The sequence below is a fragment of the Apus apus genome, chromosome 1 (genome assembly GCF_020740795.1).
Source record: "Apus apus isolate bApuApu2 chromosome 1, bApuApu2.pri.cur, whole genome shotgun sequence".
Classification (NCBI taxonomy): Eukaryota; Metazoa; Chordata; class Aves; order Apodiformes; family Apodidae; genus Apus; species Apus apus.
Genome location: NC_067282.1, coordinates 26,840,267 through 26,857,047, shown reverse-complemented (window position 1 = coordinate 26,857,047; position 16,781 = coordinate 26,840,267). Strand labels below are relative to the sequence as shown.

Sequence of the window (16,781 nt, the reverse complement as noted above, 5' to 3'; positions counted from 1 at the left end):
CACAGAGTGCCCAAGAACCTCAAGGTACGATGGGGAGGAAATGAGCTTCCACTTGTAAAATGAATTGGCATTTGTCCCCAACAAGGGGATTTTCAGCTTTCCTTTCTAAAAACCCCAGAAATCATTAGCCTCATCCTTGGGAATGTGATCTAATATGGTGACCTAGATGCAAATGATTGCCAGAGCTCAGGGGGAGAGGCAGCTCAGCTCCAGTTCTTCGCCAAAAGGCTGGGGGAAGGAACAGGATCCTGCCTGGTGTCCCATCCACACAGATGCACACAGTTTATGCAAAGTGCCACTAAAGTCACCATTGCATGTTCTGCAAATGGGCCTCATGGATCTCAAGACAGTGATCAAGAATCACACAAATTTTACAGAGAATGGGAACAAGCTCTGCTCTCAGCCCCCACTTTTCCCGCACACACCCTTTCCCAATCTGCAGCCCTCATCACACACCTCTCTCCATCTCTAGCCCGCATCAAACACTCATCAGAGAAGCAAGGACTGGAGTCGTGCCGTCCCCTGGAGCCCCGGGATGTGCGGAGCCTCCCGCCGGGCCCAGCCTGCCTTCCCTTCCCAGCGAGTGTCACTGTGGAGCAGCGCAGAGCTCCGCTCCGGCGCCCGCCCCTGCCCTGCCCCGCGGCGCCGCTGCCCTGACCTGGGCACCCGCACGCTTCTGGCCCTGCTTCCAAACTGTGGCTTTCAGCTAAAAGCCCACCTAAAAGCCCACCCCTAAATGAGGCTTTAAAGTAGGAAAAAAAAAAAAAAAAAAAAAAAAAAGTTGTTGCATGTGACGTTGACCAATCTTATTTCATCGAACGTGCACACCACAAAGTGCAAGAGAACACGGTGGCAAGACCTGCTCTTTGTACATTTTAACAGCATCCAGGGAATATAGACAGATGTTCCCCTGGTAAATATGATGCCACGATTAAATTATTTGTATTGGGTCTGTATGCACAGAAAACAGGCTGTCAGTAGATGAGCATTTCTTACAGGGAAATTACCCACTCATCATCCAGTTGCTCTTTAATTTTTTAAGTCTGCTTGGAAATTTAGCAATGAAATAATCCACGTATTTTTCCTGAGTTTCTGCAGGACTAAATCAACTCCCTGTCGAAGGAGGACAATGGGTCTGGGACCTGTCATACCTGAACTCTGTCACCTTGGCAGGGCTTGTGAGGGCAGAGCAGATATTCCTCCCTTCAGCCACAGGACTGGTGCAGAATAAACCTCTCTGGCCTCTCCCACAGCCACCAGGCTTGTCAGCAACAGGACACAAAAGAGATTATCAGTAGCTTGATTTGTTGTAGCTGCTATTTTAGAGCCTTGCAAAACACAGACCACCTGGTGGATTTTATAGAATAGATGGTAAGTAATAATGTTATAAAGATGAAACAACACAGGGAGGGTTTATGGTAAATAATAAAGGATGCTTCTCTTATTTTTCATTGTCATGTACTTTGTATGTGTCCAGAGATTAAAAGACTGATGTTAGCAGCAACAGCTTTATATCTAGTAGAGACAACTGTCCTTCAGAAGTGTGTTGAGATCTGTTCATGAACTGTGAGCAATAGGATTTGTAAAATTTACCACCAGGAGAACCACCATAAATATTAATCATAATACAGTATTGGAATGGGACTGGAGAGAGATTGTTCTGTTTAGAGCTAAGTTTTTAGGTCAGGATTCAAGTTCAGATGTGACAGTCAAAAATCTCAGGAGTATAGTTCCTCCTACAGTAAAAAAATGCATTTGACTTGGCAGAGGCACCATGTAGATATATTAGGATCTAGTGACTTGAACTTGTTTTCTTACCTTCCTCTGAGAAATTTGCAGGTGTCAGACTTGGAATTCTCTTTTTTTCTGCTGGTTTAGTTGCTCCTGTCTGCTGTAGATTGACCATATGTTCAGCAAATGTATTAATTATCAGATGATTTCCCTTACAGTACCTGTCTGTTTGGTTTTTAATGACTATTTGAATAATTGGTTTGATTTTCTGTTGTTCCCAGTACATAGCCTCAAGTCTATTGTTGTGGGTACACCTTTCTTTTTTATTTAAAATCAAGTACAGACATGACCTGAACATCCAGTTTTGTAAGATGCTCAGAACCATGTCGACATGATCACTCTCCTGCAGACCACACAAGAGAAAACTAGACAGTGGCATGCAAGATAAAAACCATCATGTTTCTTTTTCTTGTCAAAGACTGAAGAATGAGATGGACATTTGCTAGCCAGTTCATTTTCTTTGAGGTTTGGAAACATATACTCTCCTATGGCATTTTATATGACAGGGGACTGTCTTACAGGATATGCTGTAATGAAAGAGTCTGTGGCTGAGCCTGTGATGTGTCTATTAGCCAGGATTGATTAAGGTCCCGTGACAGGATTTTCTCTTTATTCTGCTTTGCTGATTAGCTCCATTAAATCTGTAGGGCCCCATCTCTAACAGCAGCTTTGTCAATGGATTGGGGAGAAGAGAAATAGTAAAATCTATAGGCATATTTCCCCATCTCCTTGCTAGGGTAGTTTTCTGACAGGTTATTTGTGGGTGTTTGATCCAGTCTGACTTCCAGTGGTTCCAGCACTGGGGAATCTGCAACTCAGGTTCCCTCAATCAAATCTGAAGCTTTCTCAAGAGTGAATTCTCTGAAATTTCAAAACACAAGAACCAATTTTAAAACCAGCTGCTATTTCAGTATAGACAAGACCCTGGGGACCAGGACTTTTGTAATCACTCTGCTCTGAGGAGCTCTCTCTGCTTTTGTGGTTATAAGAGAGACTGCAGATCCTGAAGCACCATGTAATAACTCCTTTTTTCTTTCAGACAGGCTAGATGTGGACTGAAATATTTTGGCTAACTTTCCCAGTAAAAATGCTTCTAAGCACAGTGTACCCTGAAAGGGGCAGCAAATGTTGATACAGTTGAAGCATGTTGGGTTGTAAACATTAGGGAAAAAATGGAATAAGAATTTGGATGTTAACTTATACACACAATGTGTTTAATTTGTTTCTAATCAAAACAAAACTCCTTCTCTGACAGAAAATGGCTTGTGAAATAAAAGCTATTTTCCTACAAGTGACTAAGCCATTCAGCCAGCTTATGGGGGCATTCAGAGACAGTTGGCAAGATAAGATGCTTCAGGAGAGATGCAGAATTCAGTGTACAGTTTCCATGAGGGAATGCAGAATGGCAGCAGTTCAGGGAGTGAATGTAAAGGCCATATAAGGGAAATAAATGAACTGCTGTAGAGATACCATTAGCAAAGCAAACACTGACTTGGGGACCTCGGAATATACCATGGAAGAGATATATGGCATGAATAAATGCATCCTTGTTTGCTTCTTGCTAGCTTTACAAAGCCAGTTTTTGCTGAGAAACTTTTACATGTGTGAAACAGAAGTCTTTCCACATTAATTTGAATGCCAAGCAATTTCTGTCCATGTCTAATCTTCAACACATGCCCAATTTAGACACATTTATCAGAGTCTCCTTATAACTGAGGCTTTTGTCTAATGAAAGAATGTAAGACCAGGTCTTCAGACAATTACAGATTTAAGAACAATACTCAATTCTTCTCAAGAGTGCAGTTCAAATATCACAATGTTAGCTTAGTATCCCTGTCATTTCAGGTGTTGGAAAAATGAAGAGCAGAATTTACCTGACTAAGACAAGTGAAGGCATGAGAGTGGTAAATGAAGACTGTCTACACTCATCAAGAAGTGCATAGCTGCTTGCAGAAATGGAGCACTGAGACCAGGTGAACTCTTGGGGCTGGAGGCTTGGTACCAGCAGAAAGCTGATTTGAGGAGAGGGTGCTAGAACAGCATGTTGCAGAGCAGGCTCCAGCTCTCAGCCTTGGGAAAGTCACACCAGCTCCCTTTCTCTCAGCCACCCTGTGGGCTCATCCACATTCATCTTTTGGTGTGGATCAAGGGCACTCTTTTGGAGTGGATCTCCAGATCATCCTCACCACATTTTGGTTTACCCAGCAGCCAGCAGTGGTGTGTACACAAAGTGGATGCAGGTGGCACTAAAGCAGAAGACAGGCACCAGAAGCATATCTGATACATGCTGAGTGCTCAAGGCCCTCAGGCCACAGAACTGGGCTGGAGTGAATCTGAAAGAGAAACAACCAAAAAAAAAAAAAGGAAATGTGTGAACGTTGTTCAGGTCCTCAGCACTGATTGGATCGGACTGATCCATGTTATTTGCTAGTATAGATGTATACCAGGTGGATGTACCCTAGAGGTAGTCAGGGAGCCATGACTGTTTTGGGGGTATGCCTTCATTGTCTTCCTCATAAAGCACATTCTTGTATATGTTCTAGCCCTCAGCCTGTATTTAACCTACTTCTCTTGTATGAAGCACTTTCCCTTAAAGAATACACTTGAAATGTTAGGATGGAAAACTCAATCTTGCTAGAGAGTTTCCAATCCATTTTTTATCCCTTGAGAAAATAAACATTTTCAGTAGTGTTCTGATTTTAAGACTATGCATTATAGGGAAAAAATTGAAAGTCTTATTTAAAACAAAAAATAAATCAAATAAAGTGGCTTTGTAATTTAGTCCTGAACATGACTGTTGTTACTATTAAAGGGCGTAAACACCCACTGAGTGCAATAAACTTCACTTCCATTTAGCGTTAATAATATTAATGATTGGTACTTAAATCACATGCCATGTTCCAGGACTGTAAAAGAAACATTACCAACGAGATTTTGCATGTCTGGTGCTGACATAATTTAAACCTGGTATAAAATTGTCTTCTGTCTGATGGAATTTATTCAACCTGCAAGGCAAAGAGGAAAAAGCAGAAGAGGAAATCTCTCTCCCAGAGGCTCTGTGTGCACCATCCCTCCTCACCCCCCAAAGGCAACCCCACCTCAAAACTTTCCCACTTAAGACACCCTGGGAAAGGGCTGGAGCTCCTCTGTCTCCGCTTGACCTAACCCAGTCGGGATGAGCTGCTTGGTACTCTGGTCACATTTACTCACTCTGTAGACAAGCTCCCAAACTGTTGCGATCAAAATGCTGGATCAGCAGCTCGCACGCAGACACGCACACACTCTTCTCACATGCACATCATCAAGCGATTAGCCCCGATTTTCCCATGTAAGAGCTGCAGCCTTCCCCCTTTCCCTCTAACACTGCTTCCTCGCCGGCTTTTCCCTCCTGTCCTGCCCTTTCCTCCCCTCCGTCCACGGCTTCGCCGCCCCACGCACCCCGCCAAGCAACCGCGGAGCCGCGGCCGGCGTAGCGGAGCCCAGCGCCGCCGCAGCGCTCCTCGCCTCCCCCGCACCGACCCGGCTCCGGCTCCGGCCGGGCTCGGGGAGCCGGGACCCCCCTCTCTGGCCCCGGGGAGACGCGACCTCTCGCCCTGCCCCGGGAGAGCTCGGGGAGGTGCCTCTCCAACCCCCCGCCCTCTCCTCGCCGCTCTCCAGGCTCTCGCCCCCGGGCTCGGCAGCAGCACCGCAACTGCGCCGTCGGCGGCGGGTCCCGCCCGGGGAGGCGGTGGCGGAGGAAGGGGGAGGAGAGGCGGCAGAGTGCCTTGCCTTCCCGAGGAATCAAATCAGGGAGAGAGGAACGTGCGGAGGAAGGGAAGGAAGGACGGGCTGGGCTGGGGAGGGTCTCGGTCCCAGTCCCGCCCGTCTCGGAGCGCCCGCGTCGCCTCCGCGCCGGGACCGCGGGGAGAGTCGCTTAGGGCGGTCGCCACTCGCCCTCCAGCCAGCCCCCATGTGCTCCCGGCAGCCGCGGCGGGCAGCCCCCGCGCCCGGCGTCTCAGTAAGTAGCCTTTCGCCTCCCCTGCACGGCCCCATCTCGGCACCCCTGGGACCCCTGCTCCTCCCAGACCCCGGCCCTCTCGCACTCCCTGTGCGGCTGCATCCCCTGCCCCTCCCAAACCCCCGGTACCCCCCTACTCTTCCGGACCTCTGCCCTCCCGTACTCTCTATACGCTGCGTCCGCCGCAAGACTCCGGATCCCCGAGCCCTCAGAACCTGCTTCCCCACCCTGCACGGCCACATCCCCTGCCGCCCCCAGGACCCTCTTCCTCTCCCGGGTCCCCTTCACCGACCGCTCCCTCACTCTTCCCGGCCGCATCCCTTGCCCGTTCTCCCTTTCCCCTCCTGGATCCCCAGCCCTCCCATCTCCTTGCCTTCCCGCATCCTACCCCTCCCGGGCCCCCGTCCTTCCCGGATCTCCCTGCCACCCCGGACCGTTCTCTCTTTCCGCTCCTCCAGACGACCCCTCTCCCCGTCCTCCTGTCCCCCCGCATCACCTGCCCTCCCGACTCCTCTGCCTTTCCAGCCCTTCCTCTTCTGCATCGCTCTTTCTCCCGCGAACCGCCTGCTCCTGCCAGGCCCCCGTCCTTTCAGCCCCTTCCGCTCCCAGACCCCCTGCACCCCAGCCCGCCCCTCCCCGTCCCCGCAGCACCCTGCCCGCGGGCGCGGCGCCTCCTCGTCCCGCAGCTTTCCCCTCTCATCACCCCGGCTGGCTGGTTCCCGGCCACCGCCTTCCCTCGGTGGGAGCCGGATCTCTCCGCCGCCCCCTCCAATCCCCGGAGGGAAGGGAGCGCGGTTTCGGGGCCGGAGGGCGATTCCGCCGCTCCGGAGAGCACCCCGGCTGTGGGCTGACAGCCTCCGGGATTGGTGGGGGGCAAAGCTGCTGCCCCGCCGGAGCCGGTGGGTTTGCAGGGTCCTGCCCCTGGAAGCCTCCATGTTGTCCCCCCATTTCCAGCCGTACCTCCTCCCCCCATTCAGGGAATGATCTTCCCCAAGTGCCGTGACCCACTTTGCCTTAGACGTTTTGTGCCACGCCAAGGCACAGGCAGATCCTTACCCAGAAGATACCTCTGGAAGGATAGAGGCACCCTATGCCCCTCTGTCAGTTTTTGTCCCCAGAGGTTTGGTGTTTTGCAGGTTGAAAAGCATTTCTGTGGGTAGTAGATACGTATATACTTCTTGAAAAGCAGTATAGGCCTTTTTAACATTATGGAAGACACTTCTTTTTCTGAGTGTTTTAAAAGTAAACAAAACTTTTGAGTAGCGCACATGCTTAATTTCACTTACAGACTCTTTCTCTACATTCTCTCCTTGTATTGAAGTAGTCTTAATTTTATTGCCTGTACATGAATTGAATTCACTGATTGGTGTCTAATCATGCTTAGGAAAGAAAAAAAAAAAGTCCCTGTAAATAGCTATCAGAATTAATTTGGCAGCAACTGTGACAAATGATCATAAGTTTGCAAATGCAGTTGGAGTAATGATCCTGCATGGATATAACAAGAAATATACCCCCAACCTCTGGGAAGCAAGTGTGTAGGTTTCTATGACAGTTGAAAGTACTTGGTCACGCTGGTACTGAGCTTAGAGGCTGGGAGTTGTCTAAGAAGGGTGCAGAGGGGTTAAGACTCCTGGGTTTGAGCTGGGAAGAGGCAAAGAGGAGAAGCAGCTTAGCTGAGTGTGAGCAGGAATTAAGAATTAAGGAATTAAGAGACCCCTGTGTTTTAATTATGTGCTGCTTGCAGTTGCTTGGGGGTGAATCCAAATGATGTGGCTAAGTCTTCACCTACCAGGAGTCCACTTGGAGTTGGGGTTCCTGGCACTTCTGGACATCAAGTGATAAAGGGCTGCTTTAGCACAGGGATGCCAACAGCTTAAGGCAGTGCTGGGAAAAAAAAGTCACCTCATAACTCTTCTCTGGGGGGTGTGTTAATGAGGCTTACCTCTGCCAGAGGGGTCTTGAAAAGCCTTAGGCACTGTGAGCCGTTTTGCACTTGAAGCTGAGGGGCCATGTATAATGTGAGGTACATTCCCCAGATGTTGCAGGACAAAAGCTCGACTAGCTAAGGATAAACGAGATCTCACTTTTTTTCTCTAACCCTATGGGGATAGATCAAGACATACGGTGGAGAAAAGTGACGAGGAAAGTACACAGGGAGCCCCTGAAGGTGGCTGCAGAGGGTTCCTGGATGCGCACAGCAGGCTGTGCCGGCCGGGCCGCCTCCCGCCGCCGTCCCCGGCAGCCGGTACCGCTGACAGCAGTTCCAGCGGCTCCTTGCTAGGGTGGACAGAAAAGTGAGATGTCTCGGTGAAATGTCCTGTAGGAAGGAAAAACACTCTGGCAGGTAAACTTTTTTTTTTTTTTTAATGTCAGTATTACTGAACTTGTGTTTTTCTCCTTTTTTGGGTGTGTGTTTTTATTTAATTAGGGACCTTTGTCTTCATGATGGGAGGAAACATCCCCCTGGCTGTTAGCATCTGCATTAGGATCTGCCCTTCTCCCAGTGCGAGGATTTGTCGAGGCTGAGAGACTCCGGATTATTCACAAAATCCCCTAAAACACACAGCTGCCTTTCTGTCTCACCACCGTGAGGAGTCTTGGAGCAGATACAAAAATGGCCTCCAGCCTCACCTGCGCTGGTGTGGTCTGGGCCTTTCTCTCCTTCCTCTGTGCTGCCGCCTCCTGCGTGGGCTTCTTCATGCCCTACTGGCTCTTGGGTTCTCAGCTGGAGAAGTCTGTTTCCTTTGGCACTTTTCGGAGGTGTTCCTACCCGGTGCGCGATGAGAGCCGCCAGACAACAGTGATGGTGGAGCAGTGTGGCCGCTATGCCTCCTTCCAGGCCATCCCAAGTGCTGAGTGGAGGATCTGCACAGTGGTGACGGGCCTGGGCTGTGGGCTGCTCCTCTTGGTGGCCCTGACAGCACTCATGGGCTGCTGCGTGTCCGAGCTCATCTCCAGGACCGTGGGCAGGGTGGCAGGAGGCATCCAGTTCCTGGGGGGTAAGTGCTGATGTGGGAAGGGGACGGAAACACCCAGGTTGTGAGTTTACATGTGTGGAGACACCCCTGGTGCTTTGGAAACAAGAGGGGGTGAGTCAAAGGTTTTGCTAGTGAGGGAGACCACTTGGCTTCCTCAACAGTTGAGGACTGAATGTTGCCCGAAGATGCAGCTGCCTGTGGTCACTCTCTTGTGCTTAGTCTCTGCTCAGTCATTGTGCAGCCTTTGAGAGCTGCATGGAAAGTTGACTTCTGTGGACCAGCATCTTTGCAGTGGTTTTGTGGGCTGTTGTTTCCAGCAGAGCTCAGCTAGGATGGAGGTATTTGGAGAAGCCTGAGAGCTGCAGAGCATCATGGTTTTGCAGAGGAAAGACTGTATTAATTGGGAACAACCTCTCTTCTTTCTCCTTCCTACCCCCATCACTGGCACAGCTCCCTCCACCTCTGCATCTGTGTGAATCTGGCAAAAAGTCTGTGGCCCAGGTTTGAAGTAGGGATTGTTTATGCTGGTCAGAGGTGGCCCACCATCTCTCAGGAGGAGCCCCACTGGGCTGTCTGACCAGTGCTGCCTGCTGATGGGCCATGGATTTGTTCAGTTTATGGGCTAGACAGCATGTGGGAGAATTACCTTCTCTCCTTTTTTTAGCTTGTAATTGCATGGAGCGTTTGTAACCGTGGAGTATTTGAAGGGTATGAGACAATAAACAGGATCCTTGAGTGTGTTTTTTATAGAGCAGTCTTCCCAGTAAATCATCACTCTCTTGTCATCTGTGACATGCGACTCAGTGGCACTCACTTTCGCCTGGAACAAGTGTTCCACCGCCCGTGCGCTCGCTCTGTCAGGGAACGTGTTTGCCTGAGCTTTGGGTGCCAGGGCAGTGTAGGCACCAGCATTTCAGGTGCCCTGCAGTGTCTGGTCCCAGTCAGGCACCCAGAGGAGTGGGCTGCAGCAGGAACCCCACCTTTCTCCCCTCCAAACAGAAACTTGCCCCACAAGGGTAGTCTGGATATATCCTGAGTCTGCAGACCTAAGGAAGAATAAGACAAAACCCACACTACTGTCCAGGTCAGGGTGGACAGCCGAGGCAAGGAAAGGGCCTCATGCCAAGCCTCTAGCCAGGTGATGTTGGTGCAGCTCCCTCCTGGCCATGGGGAGCACTGCCTCCAGCTTTTGGAGTAGCTTCTGAACTTTAGAGCAAGCCGACCTTGTCGCTTCACCCTCAGCGTTGCAACTCACAGGCATTCCTTTGTTTAATCTGGCTGACAATTTGAAAGTGCAGCAGCTGCTGGAGAGTTAACTCTGCTTGGAGTTGCAGCTTCTTCAAGCCTGCTACATTATACAGCTCCAGCCAGGCAGCTGGGGGGTGGAGGGCATTTTCAGTTCGGTGGCACTCTGCAAGCCTGCCTGCTCTGGCTATTCTCACTTACAGCCATCACAGGCTTTTGTTGTAACCACCCCCCTCTTTCCAACTGCTGGTTTGGCTCATCTGGTTTTAATTTGCGTTTAGCCCCTTTCTCGAGGCTGTGCTCCCCTGCCAGCCCAGGGAGCCGGGCGCACCATGCTTGTGGCTGCTTAAGGCCACCCCAGCAAACATGGCAGCTCCAGCAGTGGACAGTCAGCTAGGGACTTTGGGAGGAACCCTGCTTCCCCATGACACTGGTGTGGGCTGAAGGTGTGCACCCTTCTAACAGGTGGGATGGTGCGTCCTGTGTGAGGAGGTGAGAGGTCCCTTCAGACCACACCATGGCTGTCCCTGGATCTTGTACCTGCTGGGTAGGTAGCATCCCATCCCACCTGGAAGGGTGTGAGCAGGTAGTGCTTGTCCTCAGTGACAATTCGAAGAAATGTGAACTTATGATGTGAAATTAAAATTGCCAACAACTTTGCTTACAGTTCAGAAATTAGTTACACAGCATGTCTAATTTTCCTCTCTACTGGTTTTTATGGTTGTCTCTAATTTCACTCAGCACTGCTGGAAGTGTGTAAGAAATGAACAAAGTGAAAACCTGTCATTTCTTAACCTGCTTACACCCAGCTGTAGGGACATAAGGGAAAGGGCAGGTGGTGAAAGCCAATAATTTGGATGAACTGAAGGGATGTATTAGGGTAAAGATCAGGTCCTTACATCCTTAATCAGATCGTTAGCTGCTATTAATCAGTATAGCTTCATTGTTTAAATGACATGGCTACATTTATTCAGATGTCTAACTCAGGCACTATAATTATCAGGTTATGTCAAGATAGCCACAAGCTGTTCACTTTATTTACAACCCAGAAATGCCATGTCTTTGTTCTCTGTAATACAGTTGTAGATTTAGTTAAGTACTGCAATCTGTGCTTCGAATGTGGCTAAGTGGCAGTATAGTGATTATAGTTTTAATTGGCCTGCACTTGGAAATATAACCAAATAAAACTCTCACAATGTAATTTTTTTATTATTGTTATTAATTAGAGAAAAGATCCTTCTCTTATCTTTTTAAGAAGAAAAAGTCTGGGGAAATAAGCAGTCCACTGAGTGATACTCTTTATTCCTCCTCCACTGTCAGAGCATGGAGATGGCCAGGCTGTTTCACTTTCTGTTTCTCTTCATCTGAGTCATCTGCACCAACATCCATCCTGGTGTGGGTCCTGCTCCAGTGGTGGAGGATAAATGTTGGGATTAACTTTTTTTTTCCTCTGGAAGTTAGAAACCAGCATAAAGACATGCTCAGTGTAGCTAGTTTATGGCTTTAGTGGTGTTCTGTTAGTCTAGGATCCAAGTAATTTTCTCAGTATGATTTTAAAACACAGATTAGATGAGGAACTGAACGGAGTATTATGTGAGGCCCACAAGTGACTGAGATATACAAGCTCCTGAAGCTGTGGTGAGCCAAAGAACTAAGGCTGCTAAAACTAACTTACTCCAACACTGGAAGCATTTTTACTGCAGTGAAGAGGCGACAGAGAGATTTGCTTACCAGAGGTGATAAGCGAACAGCCTGATCCTACTCTTCTAGGCAAAAGAAGACTAACTCCAAGTAGATCAGTGGAATAACACCTGTATAAAAGTGGTGCAGCTTGCACTAGCTAAATGGTGCCAAATTTTTACAGCTGGGATTTCCCCAAGTTGTATGTGGCAAACCTGGGGAGTGAATTATTCATGAGTGCTTATACCATAAATCTGCTTTCCTCATAAAAAATTGAATGGCAGAACCTGCAAGAAACTGCAGATACGTGCAGAACCAGAAGGGTTCTTTAGGTATGGGTTAATCTTATGTACTTAGTCTATATTTACTATTTCAGATAATCCTGGCTACAAAGCGTACATGTATTTTAAGATGACTCTGGGATGGTACATGCTGAGTTTCTGTTCCTAGTAGGAAAACTGCATCATGGACTTTTTCTCTCACGTGCAATTATGGGAACTGCTTCCTTTCCCATGCATGATTACATGCCAGCTCTGTAGCCATTACAGCAATTGCTTATGTGAAAAACAATGCTATATTTAGCTTTTTTCTAAGGCAATTTGGTAAGGGGCGACAAGAAGTAGCCAACACCCCAAGGCCAGAAATTCTGCAATGGCTGTCAGTGCTCTGCAGTCCACAGCTGGCAAACTGCTGCTGTAGTGTCTCAGCACACACTTCACAGACATTTCTGTTGGATTGCTTCGAAGAACTGGCAACTGAGGTGAAAGTTATGCTGTCTGTAACCTCTTGAGGGCATAGTTACGTAGATGGATACAGTCTTCACTGATAACAGTAAGTGCAGTGTTTCCTGCTGGTTTCGTTTCAGTGTTCCGAAGACTAAGGCGTTTATAATGTATCTGGAACAGATTGCAGGGATGTATCTTTGACTATACCTATTGGGGGCATGATAGCAGGAAGTGAAGTTTAACAAATCTATGGCAAATTTGAGTCTGTAATTATTGATCTTATTTCCATTGTGCTTTGACTAGTCAATTCCACTTAAGTGGGGAGACTAGAAATTTGCAGGTAGGGAGCTCAGATATGACATACTAATTTGGTGAACAGTTTCACCCTCTGAATGCAGAGCAACGACCTTAAGAACGTAGCAATAATTTTAAGAACATGATGAACTTAAAGCTTAGGCAGTTTTATGGGAGACGGTGGATCAAAAGACACAGGTATTGCAAGGGTGGTCAATTTAAAGAGTGTTACGCTGGCAAGGTGAAGTTTTTCATTAAAATAGTCAGTGTACAGGAATTATAGATGAAATCCGCACTAACTCTCTTTGGCTGTGTAGGCCAGCTAAGCCAGGCTTAGAGGGGTATAAGTCCAAGGGAACAGAGCACGAGACAACTTGCTGACTTAGACACCTCCCTGAACCTGAGACTTTGGCCTTGATTCTGAGTGACGTGTGAGAAGTGAGGCCTCTCCATGATTCCCGGTAGCCACATGGTTTGTACTGCCATCTTTAGTACTGACTGCTCTTTGATTGCACCCAGTAAGTTCACAAGTTTTGTTGCTCCCTTCAGTGACGGAGTACAATGTTCAGCAGTGCTTTCTCTTTCTCTCTTTATTTCTCTGTCTTGTTTTCTTTGTATCTCATGGGAGTGCTATAACTCCTGAAACTATGGTCCTTGTATTGGTGGTTAGAAAATCCGGAGAACTCTTGAATTGTACAGGGGTGATGAAAGGAGCATTTGATTACTTGAGAAAAAGAGAACACAGATACTAACAACTTCTGATTTTGTCTCAGGAAGAAAAAAAGAGTGACCTTCTGGAAAAGCTGTCATCACCACACAAAATGGTTGCAAAATCCTTTATCATGTGTTCTGTGCTAATAGTGGCCGTAATAGTTTTCATCAGTTGTAGGTTGCTCAGGGCAAGTGTTTACGGGGTGGAGAGGGCAGAAGAATGAGGAGCATTCCATCAAGATGAGGAGAACACTGAGTGTGGGGTGGTGGCTCTGTGTTGTCTATGAGGAAATCTTAGAGAAAGCCTTCAAGATTTTGGGTTGGAGATCCAAAAGAGAGAGATCCAGAGAAGATCTGCAAGTTGTTAGCATATTAATGGCTGAATTTGACTTTTCAGGTGAGATAATCACAATCCAAAATGTAGGTGGTAGAGGAGGGAAGAGCACTAAAGTCATAGCAGTGTGGGACAGTGTAGAGAAGCTGTCCCTCAAAGAAAGGGCTTGGGCAAACAAAGAAGGAAGAGCTCTTGGGAGAGGTGGACTCACTGAACCTAAGGGACAGTCCTGTTTCAAGAAACATGGCTGACAGTCAAAGGCAACCCGTAGGTTGAGAGAGTGAAGGTAATCTCAGTTATGAGACTGGCTAAGAGAAAGTCATTAGGGGTTTTGGTGAGGGTAGTTCCCATTGCCAACAGGGACTAGAGACTCCTGTGAACTGCAGACAGTAACCATTATTTTGTCTGACAGATGAAGTGAAGCTCATCTTTCTGCCTGGAAGACTAAGGTCAGGATCCTTTTCTGCCTGTAGGAAGAAAACATAGCTGAGAAGAGCCTTTCTGGGGACAGGGAAGATCTGAGATGGTCAAGAGACTTGCAGGAAGGAAATGGTTATCCCAGACGTTTTTTCTTCCGAGCCTATCTAATCCATTTTCCCCAGTTATACATATTCTTCCTAACTCCTGAAATTTGTACCTGAAGAAAACAATGGGCATAAAGCCATGCAAAAGTGCCTTTTAGTTCCTTCATCCTCTTTAGCCTAAACTGTTTTTCAAAAGGGTAACTTCTGGGGAGAGGCCAGCAAGGGGCATCTGCTTCTGTCCGATACCAACCACTCTTCTTCACCCTCAAGTTAGTTGCTCAGGGCTTTTTCATTGCATCTTCCTCTCTCTGTCCTCTTGTCAGGTGCAAAGCTTCAGCTTCTTTGCTGTGCTCATGTAGACATGTGACAAGGCAATTCTCATCCTAGACAAGTACAAGCTGCAAGCTAGGTAGTAATCCAGTGTCAACATGGGCATGAAAAGACATTGAAAGAGGGGCACATGAAATACATCACCTGGAGGTAAGAGAGGAAGAATAAACAAGGAACATGGCACTGTTAAATGCTGCTAGTGAGTGATTGCATGTCATGTCATAAGTGCACAGATTCAGCTATAATAAGGTCAGCAGAGAATACTGTGACTATTTAGTCTGAGGTCTGCTGTAGCACAGGTCATAGGACAGCCTCCATATAATTTAAGTTTGAACAAGAATGTATCTCTGAGAAAAAAAAATATTAAAAAAATCTAGTCTGAATTTAATAAACTTTGAGAAAAGTGAGGTCTTCATAAGTTGTTCCAGTAGTGAATTACCCTGACTGCTTTTTTTCCAGATCATTAGTGCAAGTATTAAAAATGTAGCCCCAAGAATACGTCATTGCAAAGTTACATTTTCTTGAGGATCATTATATATATTGTTTAAAGATCCAATGGTTAGGTTGTTTTTAATCCATTTAAGCTGTGCTATGTTGTGGTTTCTTTACCAAAACGACCTGTATAGAAGCTGCTTCACATCAGCTATGTTTCACACCAGTTATCTCTCCAGTTTTCTATAGGTACCCACCAAAAGATTAAATGCAGTGTATAGTTTTGCAGCTTCGTCCCTTTTTGGTTTGACTTTGACTTGCTAAACTGCATTCTGTGACTGCTAATGCCTGTGTTCAGTGTCCACTTCCTAGAACTATGAGGTGCCTTCACATACTGTGGTACAGTGCAGAGCCAAATGCTTGGATTTGGGTTTGGAGTCCAGCTGAGTAAGGCATTGTAGTGTTATTGTTTGGGAAAATGTTCAGAACAAGGGGACTTAAACAGTGATGCTATCTTTAACAGATTTTGTAGCATATGTTTTATTGAAGATTAGCTATCTCTCTGCTGTATTTAGACAGGAGTTAAAATATAAGACAAATTCAGGACTGAAGCCGAACTGATGCAACATATGTCCTCTGTCACTCCCAGTTCATAAATGACATTACTTAGATTCCTACTCTCTTAATCAGATGTAGCCTGTATTGCTTAAATCTTTCCTGTACAGTTAGGCCACCAAATCTGACTGGAGAGGAATCAAAGTTAGCAGATACTTACCTGCAATAGGTCAAAAAAGGTACAGACTTAGATTCTACATATTTTTAAGCAAGGATCCTGTTTCCCATGACTGCCTTCATCTTGCTCACAGAGGTCCCCAGTGCAGCCCTGCTAGAGGCTGCTGCTCCAGCAGATCTCACAGCACAGCTTTTTGTGTGATTGTTCCCTAAGGAGTCTTGCTGAAGGAGACCTGAGTTTCTATTTAAGCGAACACCAACCCTTTTAAGGAAGCAGGTCAGCAAGGAAAAATCAGTAATAAACATCACTGGTCATAAAGTGCAGAATCAGTAGCTTGGTGGAGGCCATCCCTGTCAGCAAGGTCATGAGTGGCACAGAAAGCAAGGAGTTGTAATGCTGTTGGAATAGCAGAGATACAACTTGAAGAAGACAAATGATGCTGAGAGTAGCCTTCATACTTACCTGTCTTTGTTTTTCACTTTCTGGTTCCAACTATAGGAGTTATCCTGATTCCTCAGGTGTTTCATGATCTTACTAAAAAAGCAGGGCCCTTATAGGCTGCAAATTTTTGTGTGTCCTTTGAAGGCAGTGACACTTAGTACAAATGGCATCAATATTTCTATCCTAGAGGTAAGATGATTTGATTAGGACATTAGCCTAAAATGGGTGTGGTTCCAAGGCTGAATTTCTTCTTGAAAAGCTACCTGAGTGAATTAGATTGTTTATATGGAGTTGTGGTTTGAAACACACATTGATTTTTATTTTTTATTCGCTTGTGTGGTGTTTTTGTTTTGTTTCGTTTTTTTCCATTATATTTACAACTAATATAAACTTTGGCTAAATAAAATAAGAAAAAAAAAATCATGCATACTTGCAGCCTGGAGCAAATTCTGCAAGTTAGATTTTAAGTGCCTGGGAAGCACATTTAAAAGGGAAATGCTAATGTATTAGAAAAAAAATAATGAAAGATGCTGCTAAAGTATTGGGAAGGCTCACTTTACTTCTCT

The 16,781-nt window shown here is 46.7% G+C and overlaps 1 protein-coding gene across 3 annotated transcripts in view; it reads left to right on the top strand.

The window, feature by feature from the left end:
- The first annotated feature begins 5,578 nt into the window (after window positions 1–5,578).
- Window positions 5,579–16,781, top strand: part of LHFPL6 (LHFPL tetraspan subfamily member 6) — a 147,634-nt gene continuing 136,431 nt past the window's right edge. The window contains exons 1-2 of one of the 3 annotated variants that reach the window (XM_051644200.1): window positions 5,579–5,788; window positions 8,217–8,787. In XM_051644200.1, the coding sequence (XP_051500160.1) occupies window positions 8,403–8,787 (385 nt within the window). In that variant the 5' untranslated portion in view covers window positions 5,579–5,788; window positions 8,217–8,402. Of the gene's footprint in view, window positions 5,789–6,669; window positions 6,688–8,042; window positions 8,133–8,216; window positions 8,788–16,781 lie in introns of those variants that run through there. The other 2 variants (XM_051644213.1, XM_051644209.1) reach the window with 2 other exon arrangements.